The 18,979-nt window shown below is 50.2% G+C and overlaps 1 protein-coding gene across 1 annotated transcript in view; it reads right to left on the reverse strand.

Moving 5' to 3' along the window:
- Positions 1-804: 804 nt before the first annotated feature.
- LOC141148253 (serine protease 33-like) overlaps positions 805-18,979 on the reverse strand; it is a 79,311-nt gene continuing 61,136 nt past the window's right edge. Inside the window, exons 4-5 of the mRNA XM_073635519.1 lie at positions 15,894-16,051; positions 805-1,306 (exon numbers count right to left, since the gene is read on the reverse strand). Of these exons, the coding sequence (XP_073491620.1) occupies positions 1,010-1,306; positions 15,894-16,051 (455 nt within the window). The 3' untranslated portion in view covers positions 805-1,009. The remainder of the gene's footprint in view (positions 1,307-15,893; positions 16,052-18,979) is intronic.

Below are 18,979 nucleotides of genomic sequence, written 5' to 3' on the forward strand. Positions count from 1 at the left end.
TATATATATATATATATATATAAACATTAAAAACCACCCCTGTCCGCCACTAGATCCCCCCACATATACACTCAAATGCAAATGTGACATAGGTCCCACACATGTATGTAAACAGCAGTATCTCCGTGAATGTCAGAGTCGAAGCAATAATTCTAGGGTCTACAGTTAACTCTAAACTGTAAATTTCACCCAAAATGTTGGTATGTATTTCAAAAATGGCTGCACAAAAATAGTGTGGAGTGGCATAAAAATTTGCAATGGCCACCATTTTATTCTCCAGGGCCAATGCTTTCAGAAAATATACAATGTTTGTAAGTAAGTAATTGTTTAGCATATAATGCAGATTTTAACGTTTGTACAATAAAAAATTGCCCTGGAGAGAAAGTAGTTAAAAGGCTTGTCACTCTAAGGGAGAAGAAAACAACTGTACCCCTAAAGTGTAAATCACTAAGGTACTTATATCCACTATTGTAGTCAAAGAAACACTTTGTAACTTTTTGGCTGTTGCCATTTTGTATTGGGAAATTGCTACAATGTATTATTAGCAAAAGTAGTATCCAACCATCAGCCAGGTTCCAAGAATAAGGCCGGGTTCACACCTATGCGAATTAGATGCGCGTTTCGCATAGCAGGAGAATGTGACTGGCTCCCTATGGAGCCGGTTCACATATCTCCAGGGCGGCTGCGGAGCGCACTGCACAAAAACGCTCTGCATCTTTGGCTTAGTTTCAGGGCCGAATTCAGGCATAGAATCTGCCCTGATTTGCCCCTGAAACGGGGAACAGGGACGCACAGTGCTCCTGTGCAATCCGCAGCAGGTTATAGTGCAAACCCGGCCTAAAACAATCCATTTTCTGTATACAATACAAATCAAAAACTACTAAAAAAGAACACCCACTACTAATATTAAGATGTGTTTATTTCTCTTGCTCTAGTAGGACATTTGGATGTACTCATTCATTAAACCCTTTATCGCAGTTTACTGATTATGTGGGTGAACAGTAACTGGTTATAGATAGAAGGACAGAAGAGTAGTTATAACCAAGATAACCCAGTAAAGGTGTAAGAAATGGATGCTTCCTCCATTGCTTTTGAAGGCACCTGCACATTTCAGTGTTGGTGTGGAGATGTTTAGGACATTACTGAAGGTTGTGTTCAGATAGGTGCTGATCCAGTTTTGGTGGGCCATAACCAGGGTGTACACCCCAGGGTAATTTTTTTTGGCGCAGCCTTCTCCCCAGCTTACGATTCCAACTTCGTACCAGACTCCCTGTACCTTACACACCAGAGGTCCTCCTGAGTCACCCTGGAAGACAGTAACAACAATCAGCTACCATCACCATCAGCTATTAGATCTGTTATTGAGAAACATAATATGATGGAGAATGAAAATGCATCTGATTTATCTTTAGGTTCATCTGTTTCCTCCTCGGGCACTCATTTTAATCAAAGACATAGGCGCACAACTTGAATCTTACTCTACCAAACAGAAAAAGGATCCTGAGCATGCACAGGCTTAAGGTGGTGGCAATTTGAAGACTCCTATACAGTTTGTTTACAATAGGGACTAGCTATCAACTTAACACATGGACATTTATTAAATACTGTGAAGCGCTGCACCTTTATTTGCCATTTTGTTGAATGTTGGAGGTTGTATATTCACCTTTATGTGTGCTAGCTGCTAATTAAATATCTTGTCAGCGCTCACTTTTTCTACTTTATTTAATTTATTTATACATGGTGATCATATCCCCCGTTATGTATTTTTACATGGTGATCATATCCCCCCTTATGTATTTATACATGGAGATCATATCCCCCTTATGTATTTATACATGGAGATCATATCCCCCTTATGTATTTATATATGGTGATCATATCCCCCTTATATATTTATACATGGAGATCATATCCCCCCTTATGTATTTATACATGGTGATCATATCCCCCTTATGTATTTATATATGGTGATCATATCCCCCTTATGTATTTATACATGGAGATCATATCCCCCTTATATATTTATACATGGAGATCATACCCCCCCCTTATGTATTTATACATGGTGATTATATTCCCTTTATGTATTTATACATGGAGATCATATCCCCCTTATATATTTATACATGGTGATCATATCCCCCCTTATGTATTTATACATGGTGATCATATCCCCCCTTATGTATTTATACATGGAGATCATATCCCCCTTATGTATTTAAACATGGTGATCATATCCCCCTTATGTATTTATACATGGAGATCATATCCCCCTTATGTATTTATACATGGTGATCATATCCCCCTTATGTATTTAAACATGGTGATCATATCCCCCTTATGTATTTATACATGGTGATCATATCCCCCTTATGTATTCATACATGGTGCTCATATCCCCCCTTATATATTTATACATGGAGATCATATCCCCCCCTTATGTATTTATATATGGTGATCATATCCCCCCTTATGTATTTATATATGGTGATCATATCCCCCTTATGTATTTATACATAGAGATCATATCCCCCTTATGTATTTATACATGGAGATCATATCCCCCTTATGTATTTATATATGGAGATCATATCCCCCCTTATGTATTTATACATGGAGATCATATTCCCCCTTATGTATTTATATATGGAGATCATATCCCTCTTATGTATTTATATATGGTGATCATATCCCCCTTATGTATTTATATATGGTGATCATATCCCCCCTTATGTATTCATACATGGTGATCATATCCCCCTTACGTATTTATATATGGAGATCATATCCCCCCTTATGTATTTATACATGGAGATCATATTCCCCCTTATGTATTTATACATGGAGATCATATCCCCCTTATGTATTTATACATGGAGATCATATCCCTCCCTTATGTATTTATATATGGTGATCATACCCCCCTTATGTATTTATACATGGTCATCATATCCCCCTTATGTATTTATACATGGAGATCATATCCCCCCTTATGTATTTATACATGGTGATCATATCCCCCTTATGTATGTATACATGGTGATCATATCCCCCTTATGTATTTATATATGGAGATCATATCCCTCTTATGTATTTATATATGGTGATCATATCCCCCTTATGTATTTATATATGGTGATCATATCCCTCCTTATGTATTTATACATGGAGATCATATCCCTCCCTTATGTATTTATATATGGTGATCATATCCCCCCTTATATATTTATACATGGAGATCATATCCCCCTTATGTATTTATACATGGAGATCATATCCCCCTTATGTATTTATATATGGTGATCATATCCCTCCTTATATATTTATACATGGTGATCATATCCCCCCTTATATATTTATACATGGTGATCATATCCCCCCTTATATATTTATACATGGTGATCATATCCCCCTTATGTATTTATATATGGAGATCATATCCCCCCTTATGTATTTATACATGGTGATCATATCCCCCTTATGTATTTATACATGGTGATCATATCCCCCTTATGTATTTATATATGGTGATCATATCCCCCCTTATATATTTATATATGGTGATCATATCCCCCCTTATATATTTATACATGGTGATCATATCCCCCTTATGTATTTATACATGGTGATCATATCTCCCTTTATGTATTTATACATGGTGATCATATCCCCCCTTATATATTTATATATGGTGATCATATCCCCCCTTATGTATTTATATATGGTGATCATATCCCCCCTTATATATTTATATATGGTGATCATATCCCCCCTTATATATTTATACATGGTGATCATATCCCCCTTATGTATTTATACATGGTGATCATATCTCCCTTTATGTATTTATACATGGTGATCATATCTCCCTTTATGTATTTATACATGGTGATCATATCCCCCCCTTATGTATTTATACATGGAGATTAGGGTTGTCCCGATACCACTTTTTCAGGACCGAGTACAAGTACCGATACTTTTTTCAAGTACTCGCCGATACCGATTACCGATATATTTTTTTTAACGTCATGTGACAGTTTTTTTTTGCTATTTTTTTTTTTTGGGGGGGGGGGGGACATTGTATGTGTGTGTGTTTTTTTTTTTTTTTTTACAATTTTTATTTTTTACAATAATATTTTTTTATTCTTTATTGTTTTTTTTTTTTTTTAATCAGCCCTTTTGGGGGCTTTGGTGAGATATCAGGGGTCTTAACAGACCTCTGATATCTCCCCCTTGAGACAGAGAAAGAGACAGAGGATAGAGATTCCCCAGTCCCTTTCTCTGCAGCCTCAGCTGCACTGAGAATGAATGAAGAGAAGACAGCGGCTCCTCTCCATTCATAAACTGACACATCGTAATCACAAGAGATTACAATGTTTCAGTTATGTGTATGGACAGAGTCAGCTGACTCTATCCATACAGAAAAGGAAGGAGGAGGGGGACGGAGGAACTGAGGGGGAGAACGGAGGGGACAGATAAGGAGAGAGGAACAGAAGGGGAGAACAGAGGGGGACAGATAAGGAGAGAGGAATGCAGGGGACAGCGGAGAGGCACAGAGGAAAGGAGGGGCATGGAGGAGGATGCAGTGACAGTCAGCTGTGAGCGATCACCGCTGTATGTCACTAAAGCTGGTGAAAGCCGCTGGGGGAGAATCTTGTAACTCCCCCACGCGCCGATCACAGCTGTCCTCTAGGTATCGGGGGAAGCATCAGGAGCATTTGCCCGAGTACAAGTACTTGGGCAAATGCTCGGTATCGGTGCCGATACCGATACTAGTATCGGTATCGGGACAACCCTAATGGAGATCATATCCCCCTTATGTATTTATACATGGTGATCATATCCCCCCTTGTGCATATATACATGGTGATCATATTCCCCTGTCAGGAAATGTTCCATCCTCTTGTAATATCTATCATTTGGCGTGCAGTACTGAGGTCCACCAGCAGATGTCTCCTGGCAGTTTGGAACTGTCAGGAGAGCTTTTCCCTGCTGATGTTATGTCATCTTTGGGCTGCAGAAATGGCGTCCACCATCGGATGGATCCTGGCAGTGTGGAGCAGACAGTACCTCTTACAATCAGGTGTCACTTGAGGCCAATCACAGGCCTATAAATACCCGGCAAGCACTCACATGTTTGCCTTGGTTTCGTCCGTGTGCCCTGACCTGCTAGATTGTGATCTGATCCTGATTCTGTTCCTGTGCCCTGAACCTGTGACCCGTGTATCTGATCCTGTCTCCCTGTCCTGATCCCTATCCTGTCCCACCTGTTACCTTGCATCCCTGCCTGCAGTCTGATCCATCCATCCATCCTCTCCCTGTCCTGTGTTCCTTACCCCATCTGCTGATCTCCCTGTGTATGACCTTGGCCTGGCTTACGTTTATGTTTCTGGAACATCCCCTGTCCATCTGATGATCTGCTGTGTATGACCCTGGCCTGGCTATTGTTCATGATCCTGGTATTTCCCATTTATTGTACTTATCTGTCTGTTATTTGCAGGCCCGGATTTACTCCCTTTGCCGCCCCAAGGCCGGGTCCTTCAATGCCGCCCCCCCCCCCCCCCCACACACACACCACCATTCTCGTCCTTTATCAATGACTGCTACAATAGATCAATTAAAAACATATCTCCACACATGAGAACACTGAAAATAACTGGCTTTAATTGTACAGACTGAAAATACTCTGTAATGCAGAAAATACCTTTTAAAGATTAGAGCAGTAAGAAACTCCCTACAATTTTTTGGTTCTAACTTTTCTTTTGGCAAACTCATCGATAATATCTTCGTAGGACAAAGTATTTAAAAGTTCTGACTCAATGGCAAGTAAAGCTAAACTGTTCAGTCTTTCTTGACCCAAAGATGATCGTAAATAGTTCTTTATGCAAATACATTTCATTCATTTTTATGCACCACAGCTCAGTTGCAGTGCATAGAAACAGTATGCATTTTGCACCACACTGCTCAGCACGCAGTGGCGCTGTTGCAGTGTGAACAGGACACATAGAAAACAATTGTTTTCCATTGCCCTTGCAGAGACCTGTGTTTTGCCAGTGCAGAAATCACAGACACCCTTTTACATCAGTGTCTTCAGTCCCCCCTTCACATCACATCACAGACCCCCTTTTGCATCAGTGTCCTCAGTCCCCCCTTTACATCACATACCCCCTTTTACATCAGTGTCCTTAGCCCCCCCCCTTACGTCACATCCCCCCTGCCTCATCACAAACCCCCATCACAGACCCTCATTACAGACTGACCCATCACAGGCTGACCCCCCCATCACAGACTGACCCCCCAAATCACAGGCCCCTCATTACAGACTGACCACCATCACAGACCCCCATTACAGACTGACCCATCACAGACTGACCTCTCCCATCACAGACTGACCCCCCAAATCACAGACCCCTCATTACAGACTGACCCCCCCATCACAGACTGACCTGACCCATAGCAGAGCCCCCATCATAGACTGCCCCCCCATCACAGACTGACCCCCATCACAAACTGGTCCTGACCCATCACAGACTCCCTATCAAAGACTGACCCCCCAAATCACAGACTGACCCCCCAAATCACAGACTGACCCCCCAAATCACAGACTGACCCCCATCACAGTCCTCCCTTAATATCAAACTTCTTTACAGCACAGCACTCCCCCCTCCCCAAAGAACCCTACCTTATTCACACAAGACATGGAGCCTGGCCGCTCTGGACAACGAGCGGGACTTTTCACGTTAAAAGTGAGTGATTTATTGCTGGCTAGCAACCAATCACCCACTTCTTAACTTAAAAAGTCCTGCCCGTTGTCCAGAGCGGCCGCGCTTCATGTTTTGTGTGAATAAGAAAGGCAGTGTGGGGAGGGGGCAGTGCAGTGATATTAGAGAAGGCATGGACCTGCCATGCTGCTATGTTAGTGCGGAGGGGGGGGCGGCCGACAGGGCAGGGCTGGCAGCCTTATGCCTGGGGGGCAAGTCCAGTCAAGTGGCCCACTGAACCACCAAATCAGCTCACCACCAGTGCCCATCGGGGCAGCCTCACCAGTGCCTATCAGCGCAGGGACCTGCTGAGCTGGCACAGGCAGCTGCCATCGCTGAGGTGAGAGACCCTGACACCCGCAGCTGAACCCCACATACCATCTACCCCCCCATACACCCTATTTACCCTGCCCCAGGCCAGTGCCCACCTAGTAGTCTAAAAATAGCCCTCAACACTGTGGGTCCTGCTGTGAGCTGGTCATGGCCTCTTGATCCTGCTGGGAGCTGGCCATGGCCAGCAAGACCCACAGGCCAGCGGAACACACATGCCATGGCTAGCGGCCAGTAGGCTCCCTGCTGTGGGTCAGTGGGTGGGTGGCTGGCAGGCACAGTGCACCCTGCTGCAGGTAGCTGGCCTGGCTCCCTGCTGTTAGAAAGTGTCCCTTCCAGGCCCCATTAGAGACTACAACAGAGTCTAATGGGACCTGGAGGGGGGTCTCTCTCTAACAGTGTCCATTAGAAAGTCTCTGTTAGAGAGAGACCCCCTCCAGGACCCATTGGAGACTTCAAAAGGAGTCTAATGGGACCTGGAGGGGGGTCTCTCTAACAGAGGCCCATTCAGTGTCCATTATAGAATCTGTTAGAAAGAGTCCCCACCAGGTCCCATTAGAGACTGAAAAGGAGAATAATGGGACCTGGAGGGGGCCTCTATCTAACAGAGTGTACAGTGAACACCTTCATTCACTCTGTTCCTCATGGGACACACTCCTTGTGCCATGACTCTCACCCCTGCACCAACCTCTCACAAAGTAAAAATAAAATTGGCACTGTGTAGCGCTCCTCTTACCTTAACTATGGGTACTGCAGATGTTGCTGACTCCCGCGTCCTCTGTGGCTGGCTGGCTCCCGCGTCCTCTGTGGCTGGTTGGCTCCCGCGTCCTCTGTGGCTGGTTGGCTCCCGCGTCCTCTGTGGCTGGCTGGCTCCCGCGTCCTCTGTGGCTGGCTGGCTCCCGCGTCCTCTGTGGCTGGTTGGCTCCCGCGTCCTCTGCGGCTGGCTGGCTCCCGCGTCCTCTGCGGCTGGCTGGCTCCCGCGTCCTCTGTGGCTGGCTGGCTCCCGCGTCCTCTGTGGCTGGCTCCTGTTGGTAGCTGGCTGGCTCCTGTGTCCTTTGTGGCTGGCTGGCTCCTGTGTCCTTTGTGGCTGGCTGGCTCCCGCGTCCTTTATGGCTGGCTGCTGTTTGTGGCTGGCTGGCTCCTGTTGGTGGCTGACTCCCACGTCCTCTGTGGCTGGTTCCAGTGACTCCCACGTCCTCTGTCCTCTGGCTCCCTGGTGTGGGTGGGTCACCGTGGGTGGCTCCTGTTGTGGCTGGCTGGTTTTCTGCTGTGGGTCAGTGGGTGGGTGGGTGGCTGGCACGGTGCACACTGCTGCGGGAGGCTGGCCTGGCTCCCTGCTGTAGGTCAGTGGGTGGCTGGCTGGCATGGTGCACTCTGCTGCGGCTGACAGAGAGGGGGGGCTGACAGAGGGGGGGGGCACTGACAGAGATGGGGGGCACTGACAGAGAGGGGGTGGGCACTGACAGAGAGGGGAGGGCACTGACAGAGAGGAGAGGGCACTGACAGAGAGGAGAGGAGAGGGCACTGACAGAGAGGAGAGGAGAGGGCACTGACAGAGAGGAGAGGAGAGGGCACTGACAGAGAGGGGGTGGGCACTGACAGAGAGGAGAGGGCACTGACAGAGAGGAGAGGAGAGGGCACTGACAGAGAGGGGAGGGCACTGACAGAGAGAGGGGAGGGCTCTGACAGAGAGAGGGGAGGGCTCTGACAGAGAGAGGGGAGGGCTCTGACAGAGAGAGGGGAGGGCTCTGACAGAGAGAGGGGAGGGCTCTGACAGAGAGAGGGGAGGGCACTGACAGAGAGAGGGGAGGGCACTGACAGAGAGGGGAGGGCACTGACAGAGAGGGGGGGGCACTGACAGAGAGAGGGGGGCACTGACAGAGAGAGGGGGGCACTGACAGAGAGGGGGGGCACTGACAGAGAGAGGGGGGCACTGACAGAGAGGGGGGGCACTGACAGAGAGGGGGGGCACTGACAGAGAGGGGGGGCACTGACAGAGAGGGGGGCACTGACAGAGAGGGGGGGCACTGACAGAGAGAGGGGGGCACTGACAGAGAGAGGGGGGCACTGACAGAGAGGGGGGGCACTGACAGAGAGAGGGGGGCACTGACAGAGGGGGGGCACTGACAGAGAGGGGGGGCACTGACAGAGAGGGGGGCACTGACAGAGAGGGGGGGCACTGACAGAGAGGGGGGGCACTGACAGAGAGGGGAGGGCACTGACAGAGAGAGGGGGGCACTGACAGAGAGAGGGGGGCACTGACAGAGAGGGGGGGCACTGACAGAGAGGGGGGCACTGACAGAGAGAGGGGGGCACTGACAGAGAGGGGGGGCACTGACAGAGAGAGAGGGGGGCACTGACAGAGAGAGGGGGGCACTGACAGAGAGGGGGGGCACTGACAGAGAGAGGGGGGCACTGACAGAGAGGGGGGGCACTGACAGAGAGAGGGGGGCACTGACAGAGAGGGGGGGCACTGACAGAGGGGGGGCACTGACAGAGAGGGGAGGGCACTGACAGAGAGAGGGGGGCACTGACAGAGAGAGGGGGGCACTGACAGAGAGGGGGGGCACTGACAGAGAGGGGAGGGCACTGACAGAGAGAGGGGGGCACTGACAGAGAGGGGGGGCACTGACAGAGAGAGGGGGGCACTGACAGAGAGGGGGGGCACTGACAGAGGGGGGGCACTGACAGAGAGGGGGGGCACTGACAGAGAGGGGGGCACTGACAGAGAGGGGGGGCACTGACAGAGAGAGGGGGGCACTGACAGAGAGGGGGGGCACTGACAGAGGGGGGGCACTGACAGAGAGGGGAGGGCACTGACAGAGAGAGGGGGGCACTGACAGAGAGAGGGGGGCACTGACAGAGAGGGGGGGCACTGACAGAGAGGGGAGGGCACTGACAGAGAGAGGGGGGCACTGACAGAGAGAGGGGGGCACTGACAGAGAGGGGGGGCACTGACAGAGAGAGGGGGGCACTGACAGAGAGGGGGGGCACTGACAGAGGGGGGGCACTGACAGAGAGGGGGGGCACTGACAGAGAGGGGGGCACTGACAGAGAGGGGGGGCACTGACAGAGAGGGGGGGCACTGACAGAGAGGGGAGGGCACTGACAGAGAGAGGGGGGCACTGACAGAGAGAGGGGGGCACTGACAGAGAGGGGGGGCACTGACAGAGAGGGGGGCACTGACAGAGAGAGGGGGGCACTGACAGAGAGGGGGGGCACTGACAGAGAGAGAGGGGGGCACTGACAGAGAGAGGGGGGCACTGACAGAGAGGGGGGGCACTGACAGAGAGAGGGGGGCACTGACAGAGAGGGGGGGCACTGACAGAGAGAGGGGGGCACTGACAGAGAGGGGGGGCACTGACAGAGGGGGGGCACTGACAGAGAGGGGAGGGCACTGACAGAGAGAGGGGGGCACTGACAGAGAGAGGGGGGCACTGACAGAGAGGGGGGGCACTGACAGAGAGGGGAGGGCACTGACAGAGAGAGGGGGGCACTGACAGAGAGAGGGGGGCACTGACAGAGAGGGGGGGCACTGACAGAGGGGGGGCACTGACAGAGAGGGGGGGCACTGACAGAGAGGGGGGCACTGACAGAGAGGGGGGGCACTGACAGAGAGAGGGGGGCACTGACAGAGAGGGGGGGCAGAGGGGGGGCACTGACAGAGAGAGGGGAGGGCACTGACAGAGAGAGAGAGGGCACTGACAGAGAGAGGGGGGCACTGACAGAGAGGGGGGGCACTGACAGAGAGGGGAGGGCACTGACAGAGAGAGGGGGGCACTGACAGAGAGAGGGGGGCACTGACAGAGAGGGGGGGCACTGACAGAGAGAGGGGGGCACTGACAGAGAGGGGGGGCACTGACAGAGAGGGGGGGCACTGACAGAGAGGGGGGGCACTGACAGAGAGGGGGGGCACTGACAGAGAGGGGGGGCACTGACAGAGAGAGGGGGGGCACTGACAGAGAGGGGGGCACTGACAGAGAGAGGGGGCACTGACAGAGAGAGGGGGGCACTGACAGAGAGGGGGGGCACTGACAGAGAGGGGGGCACTGACAGAGAGAGGGGGGCACTGACAGAGAGGGGGGGCACTGACAGAGAGAGAGGGGGGCACTGACAGAGAGAGGGGGCACTGACAGAGAGGGAGGGCACTGACAGAGAGGGGAGGGCACTGACAGAGAGAGGGGGGGCACTGACAGAGAGGGGGGAGCACTGACAGAGAGAGGGGGGCACTGACAGAGAGAGGGGGGCACTGACAGAGAGGGGGGCACTGACAGAGAGAGGGGGGCACTGACAGAGAGGGGAGGGCACTGAGAGGGGGGCACTGACAGAGAGAGGGGGGGCACTGACAGAGAGGGGAGGGCACTGAGAGGGGGGCACTGACAGAGAGAGGGGGGCACTGACAGAGAGGGGAGCACTGACAGAGAGAGGGGGGCACTGACAGAGAGGGGGGCACTGACAGAGAGAGGGGGGCACTGACAGAGAGGGGGGCACTGACAGAGAGGGGGGCACTGACAGAGAGAGGGGGGCACTGAGAGGGGGGCACTGACAGAGAGAGGGGGGGCACTGACAGAGAGGGGAGGGCACTGAGAGGGGGGCACTGACAGAGAGGAGGGGCTGACAGAAGGGTGGGCTGATAGAGGGGGGTTGACAGAGGGGAGGGCACTGACAGAGAGGGGCGGGCTGACCGAGAGGGGCGGGGCATAGAGAGAGGGACAGGCTGACTGAGAGGGGCGGGGCATAGAGAGAGGGTACACTGACTGTGCGGGGGTAGATGATAGAGACCTCAGAAGACATACAGCACACCAGGCAGAGAGGCGGGATTGCCGCAGCAAGTGGTCGCGATCACCCACAGACCAGCCCCGCCTCCACAGTGACCAGCTCCCCTGGGCCAATCAAATGTGCCCATGACGGCCGCCCGCACATGACCCTGTTCGGCCAATCACAGGGCGCTCGCCTGGACTACAGCTCCCAGAATGCCACAGTGTAGTGGCTTTCTGATGACACACCCCTCTGCGGCCGTGCCCCATCCTCCGAGTAAAAAAAAAAATAGTCTGTGGGCGGCCGCGGCGCCGCCCCTGTACCACTGCCGCCCCGAGGCCTGGCCTCGATGGCCTTGTGGGAAATCCGGCCCTGGTTATTTGTGGGTAGGGATGAGCTCCGGCGTGTTCGCATGGCGCACGTGCCGAGCCCGCCAGGAAGTCGGCACGGCGCAGCGCTAATCACAAGCAGTGAGACATTTCCCGATCTCTGCAGCCGCACATCGGGAAATGTCTCACTGCTTGTGATTAGCGCTGCCCCGTGCCGACTTCCTGGCGGGCTCGGCACGTGCGCCATGCGAACACGCCGGAGCTCATCCCTATTTGTGGGTCTCTGTCTTTTGGTTGGTTATTGCATATTGGAGATGGTTGTACTTATATTATTCACTTACTTTAATAAATCATTTATATTTTTGCTTACATGTGTTTGATGTTCCTCTGTAGCTAACCACGCACTTCTGGTCACACCTGGTACATGACACCCCCATATGTATTTATACATGGTGGTCATATCCCCCTTATGTATTTATACATGGAGATCATATCCCCCCTTATGTATTTATACATGGTGATCATATCCCCCTTATGTATTTATACATGGTGATCATATCCCCCGTTATGTATTTATACACGGTGATCATATCCCCTGTTATGTATTTATACATGGTGATCATATCCCCCGTTATGTATTTATACAATGAGATCATATCCCCCTTATGTATTTACACATGGTGATCATATCCCCCCTTATGTATTTATACATGGAGATCATATCCCCCCTTATGTATTTATACATGGTGATCATATCCCCCTTATGTATTTATACACGCTGATCATATTCCCCCTTATGTATTTATACATGGAGATCATGCTCTGCACACTTCCCTCGCGCTAAGAAAGTTTAAGGACACATGTGCAGCAGCCCTATTGTCTGCCAGCCCCCACCTCCTCCCCCCCATCATACACGCCTTGGCTTGGAGATATGCTGATCACCCTGTCTGTGCTGCTGCTGGAGGGAGTCCAGCCAAGCAACCATGGATGAGTGCCCTGCAGCTTGGATATGGTAAGTGAGCTGACCCCATATCCCCCACACACCATCCCTTATCCCACCCCTCCTCCCCTGGGGATAGGGCCCCCCCATCATCTCCCCTGGGGATAGGACCCCCATCATCTCCCCTGGGTTCAGGGCCCATCATCTCCCCTGGGTTCAGGGCCCCTCATCTCCCCTGAGGATAGGGCCCTCCATCATCTCACCTGGGAACAGGGACCCCATCTTGCTTGAGGACAGGGCCCCATCATCATCTCCCCTGGGGACAGGGGCCCCCCATCATCTCCCCTGGGTATAGAGCCCCCCATCATCTCCCCTGGGGACAGGGGCCCCATACTCTGAGGACAGGGCTCCCCATCATCTCCCCTGGGGACAAGCCCCCCCATCATCTCCCCTGGGGACAGGGCCCCCCCATCATCTCCCCTGGGGACAGGGCCCCCCCATCATCTCCCCTGGGGACAGGGGCCCCATCTTCTCCCCTGGGGACAGGGGCCCCATCTTCTCCCCTGGGGACAGGGCCCTCATCATCATCTCCCCTGGGGACAGGGCTCCCATACCCCTTGAGGACAGGGCCTCCCCATCATCTCCCCTGGGGACAGGGCCCCCATCATCATCTCCCCTGGGGAAAGGGCCCCCACCATCTTCCCTGGGGGCGGGAACCCCATCATCTCCTCTGGGGACAGGGGCCCCCATCATCTCCCCTGGGGACAAGGCCCCCATCATCTCCCCTGGCAACTGGGACCCCTTATACTCTGGGGACAGGGCCCCCACCATCTTCTCTGGGGACAGGAACCCCATCTCCCCTGTGGTCAAGGACCCCTTCTTTGGGGACAGGGCCACCACCATCTTTCTTGGAGACGGGAAACCAATCTCACTTAAGGACAGGGACCCCCTTCTCATTTGGGGGCAGGGACCCCCTTCTCAGTCTGGGGCATGGCACCCATCATCTCCACTGGGGACAGGGACCTCCTTCTCACTTGGGGACAGGGCCCCCCATCATCTCCCCTGGCAACAGGGACCCCTTCTTCCCTGGGGACAGGGCCCCCACCATTTTCCCTGGGCGTGGGAACCCCATCTCCCCTGTGGACAGGGACCCCTTCTCACTTGGGGACAAGGCCCCATCATCTCCCCTGGCAATTGGGACCCCTTCTTCTCTGGGGACAGGGCCCCCACCATCTTCCCTGAGAATGGGAAACCCCATCTCCCCTGCGGACAGGAACCCCTTCTTACTTGCGGACAGGGCCCCTATCATCTCCCCTGTGGACAGGGACCCCTTCTTACTTGGGGACAGGGACCCCATCTCTGTGCACTGAGAAAGAATGCCATGACACCAGCATTGAGATAGAGAACACTGACACCAGCACTGAGAGCATGCCAGCACTGACACCAGCGTTGAGATAGAGGTCACTGACTCCAGCATCAAGACACACTGTACTGAGATAGAGTGCCCCAACACCAGCACTGAGAGCACACGGATGCCAGTGCTGAGAAGGTACACTGATGCCAGCGTTGAGATAGAGGAAACTAACACCAGCACTTTAAGGTTCTTAATATATGCAGTTTATACAGTTAATTTGTATCGCTTACATTTTTTTCCATTACTGGTGTGAGTAGGGCCTCATGTCTAAGTTTTGCCTAAGGCCTCACAAAGCCTAGAGCCGCCTCTGATCATATCCCCCCTTATATATTTATACATGGTGATCATATCCCCCTTATGTATTTACACATGGTGATCATATCCCCCTTATATATTTATACATGAAGATCATATCCCCCCTTATGTATTTATACATGGTGATCATATCCCCCCTTATGTATTTATATATGGTGATCATATCCCCCCTTATGTATTTATACATGGTGATCATATCCCCCCTTATGTATTTATACATGGTGATCATATCCCCCTTACTCTCCTCAATTCAGCAAATCTACAAGCCAGGAGGCTAAATATATTTTGTTGTTTATCTCTTGATTTTTCTTTTATAGAGATATGTGCAGGGAGGACTTAAAGTAATACACTTTTTTATTTGGATTACCTCTCTGCAAGCTCTCCCTACTTGAAGCCAATCACCCACAATATATACAGAATATAAAAGTATATATAAAAAATATATTTTAGCTCTGATAAGGGAGGCATTCTTGATCTCCCAAAATGGGTTGATGGATTGTCTTGCGGATTTAATTGGATTATTTCAATAAAATAAATACTTTTTGGACTTTAACTTTTGGGTGTGGTGCTCCTATTTTTCCTTCAAGATTTTATGGTTGTCTGTGCCCAAAGTGGTCAACTCCCCCTCACTTCCTGTCCAAGTGACACCAGGACTAGAAATATGTAAAAGGGGATAAGGTAACTGACAACATTGAGGACACTGTGAAAGGTTGTCACCTTTCCCTACACCGCTGATATATATTATTTTAGTGATTTACTATATCTTTCTGTAATGGTTTGTTCAGCATTTAAAAAAAAAGGGAGACAATACAGTTAGGATGAAATCCAATACAATGGCAGGAAGTGCAAGAGGACAAGAAGACAAGAGGACAAAGACAGCAATTAAAAATGTGACAGAACGACTCAATCTTTCCAATCCATTCCAAGTAAAAAAAAAAAATTGGCTAGATCTAGGAAATAGCGGAAGCCATGCATTTCTTCTGCTTCCTGTGAAGAGATCCAGACCTAAAGGTGAGCCATGCTGGAATACTCTTGGTGTTACCCACCTGGCAGGAGTCTTTTCCCCCATCCATGTAGCCGGCACAAATCTGATCATACTGAATTTTCTCGGTAACTTGTCCATTGCTATACATTACTTGACATGTATTGCGGTCTATCAGGGGAACCATGACCTCCTGAAGGACCCCATTTTTAATTACGTCCCCTGGTAATAAAACATAGACAAGAAAATGGTCATTCACAACAAGGTCATTCTTAGCAAAGCTATACATACTGTACATTGTACATAGATCCCCTTTTTTATCTTTTACCTACAGGTAAGCTTGTAATAAGGCTTACCTGTAGGTACTGTGAATATCTCCTAAACTTGAGCGGTTTAGGAGATATTTAGAGTGCATGCAGCAGGTGACCTCACCGGTGCATGCGCTCTGAAGGTCTGGCATACCATGCCAAACCTTAAGAGCCTGCACAGTGAATGTTTCAGAAACCATTAATCAGACTGAGACAGAAGTACAGTTAAATCACACTTGTTTAATAATATTAAAAAATGATAAACAGAGTAAACGTAGTCAAAACATAGCCAGAGTTCAGGAACCGGAACAGATAGTCAGACAAGCCAAAACATCAGGGAGCCAGAGAACAGCAAACAGGATCTGGAGCCAGAAGGAATGTCAGCCAAGCTTTTAACAGGAACACAGCAGAGCCTCTCTAGAGATTTGACCAAGACAAAGACAGAGATCATCTGGACTGGACGGCATAAGGAGGCAGGACTGCTCAGAGAAGGAAGGGCTGAGCCCAGCCCTAACAGTACTCCCTCCCCAATGACCCCTCCCCCTTGGAAGACCACTAGGCTTGAGGGGAAAACATCTATGGAAATCACGGAGGAGGACAGGGGCATGTACATCCGAGGATGAGACCCAAGAGCTTTCCTCCGGACCGTACCCTTTCCAAAGCCCCAGGTACTGTATGCACCCACGGAACCTACGGGAGTCAACAATGGACTGTACTTCATACTCCTCATGGTTCTCAACCTGTACAGAGTGAGGATGAGGCACCGAGGCGGTAAAGCGGTTGCAGACCAAAGGATTTAATAAGGAGACATGGAATGCGTTTAAGATACGCATATTAGAAGGAAGGTCTAATGCGTAAGCCACTGAGTTAATCCTGCGAAGAATATGGAAAGGCCCAATAAACCAAGGTGCGAACTTCAGAAAGAGAACACAAAGTCAGAGGTTGCGAGATGACAGCCAGACCTGGCCCCCAACCTGGTAGGAAGGCATCTGCGGTTACTATGGAGTCTGTACCTATCATTAGCATGTCGCAAAGCCTCCTGGACTTGTGTCCAAGTGGAACGAAGACCACAGAGATGCTCCTCTAACACCCTAACAGGGAAATCAGGAGGCAGAATTCAAGGCACTATTGTGAGCGAACTCCGCCCACGGTAAGAGGTCTGACCAGTTGTTATGATGGTCAGAAATATAGCAACGTAGGAATTGCTCCAAGGACTGATTGACTCATTCTGCAGCCCCATTAGACTGTGGGTGATAGGCAGAGGAGAAAGCAAGCTGAATTCCCAACTGTGCACAAAAGGCTCACCAGAACCAGGACCCAAACTGGCTACCCCTGTCCAGGACAATCACTTAGGGTAGCCCATGTAAGCAAAAGATCTCCCGAGCAAAAATGGAAGCCAGTCCTTAGAAGTGAGCAACTTCTTAAGTGGAATACAATGAGACATTTTCGAGAAGCGGTCAACCACCATAAGGATAACTATGCTGCCCTGGGAATTGGGTAACTCCACAATGAAATCCATAGACAGGTGGGTCCAGGGCCTCTCTCCATTGGGTATGGGTTGTAGGAGGCCCACCGGAAGGTGTCGTAGAGTCTTACTCTGAGCACATACGGAACAGGCAGCTACGAAGGCGGTTACCTCAGCACGTAGACTAGGCCACCAAAATTGTTGACAAATGGCCCAAAAGAGATGATTCTTCCCAGGGTGGCCAGCAGCCTTGGGAGAATGGTAAGTCTGGAGCACAGCAGTATGGAGACTCTCTGGGACAAAGCAAGGTTTATCAGGAGGAGCATGGACCTGAGCAGCAAGAATTTTGTCACCCAAAGGAGAAGTGAGACTGGTGCGAACCATGGCCAGAATACGATCAGGAGGAATCACAGGAATCGGAACCGACTCCATCTTGGAAGTGGAGGAAAATTGTCGTGACAAAGCGTCAGCCCTTACATTCTTAGAACCGGGAATAAGACAATGTATTTGAAACTAGACAAGAAAATAGCCCATCGCACCCTTCTGGGAGAGAGGCGTTTAGCCTCAGACAAGAATGTGAAATTCTTATGGTCAGTAAGAATGAGAACTGGCACATTGGTACCTTTGAGGAGATGTCTCCCTTCTTTCAGGGCTAAAAAGATTGCTAACAGCTGTCTGTCACCAATCTCGTAATTGCACTTCGCAGGTGACAATTTCTTGGAAAAGTAGCCACAAGGATGCATAGCGCTCTCAGAGGTAGCACGTTGAGACAGAAGGGCTCCAACTCCAGTCTCAGAAGCATCAACCTCAAGGATAAAAGGTAACATAGGATCAGGATTCTCAATGGACTCCGGAGACCAACTCTGTGGGTTACCGTCCTTTCTGGCCATATCAGTCATTGACCAGAGACAAAAAGTTATGAATAAACTTCCGATAATAGTTGGCAAAGCGAAGAAAACGCTGCAGAGGACATAAACCCATGGGTCGGGGCCACTGTAGGACTGCTGAAAGTTGCTCTGGGTCTGGGTGGAAATGACATAACTAGGGATGAGCCGAACAACCCCCGGTTTAGTTCGCAGCAGAACTTTCGAACAGGCAAAAACTTTGTTCGAATGCACAAACACCGTTAAAGTCTATGGGACACGAACATGAATAAACAAAAGTGCTCATTTAAAAGGCTTATATGCAAGTTATTGTCATAAAAATTTATGGGGATCTGGGTCCTGCCCCAAGGGACATGTATCAATGCAAAAAGAAGTTTTAAAAGTGGCCGTTTTTTCGAGAGCAGTGATTTTAATAATGCTTAAAGTGAAACAATAAAAGTGTAATATTCCTTTAACTTTCGTACCTGGGGGTTGTCTATAGTATGCCTGTAAA

This window comes from Aquarana catesbeiana, linkage group LG06, assembly GCF_042186555.1.
Source record: "Aquarana catesbeiana isolate 2022-GZ linkage group LG06, ASM4218655v1, whole genome shotgun sequence".
Lineage (NCBI taxonomy): Eukaryota > Metazoa > Chordata > Amphibia > Anura > Ranidae > Aquarana > Aquarana catesbeiana.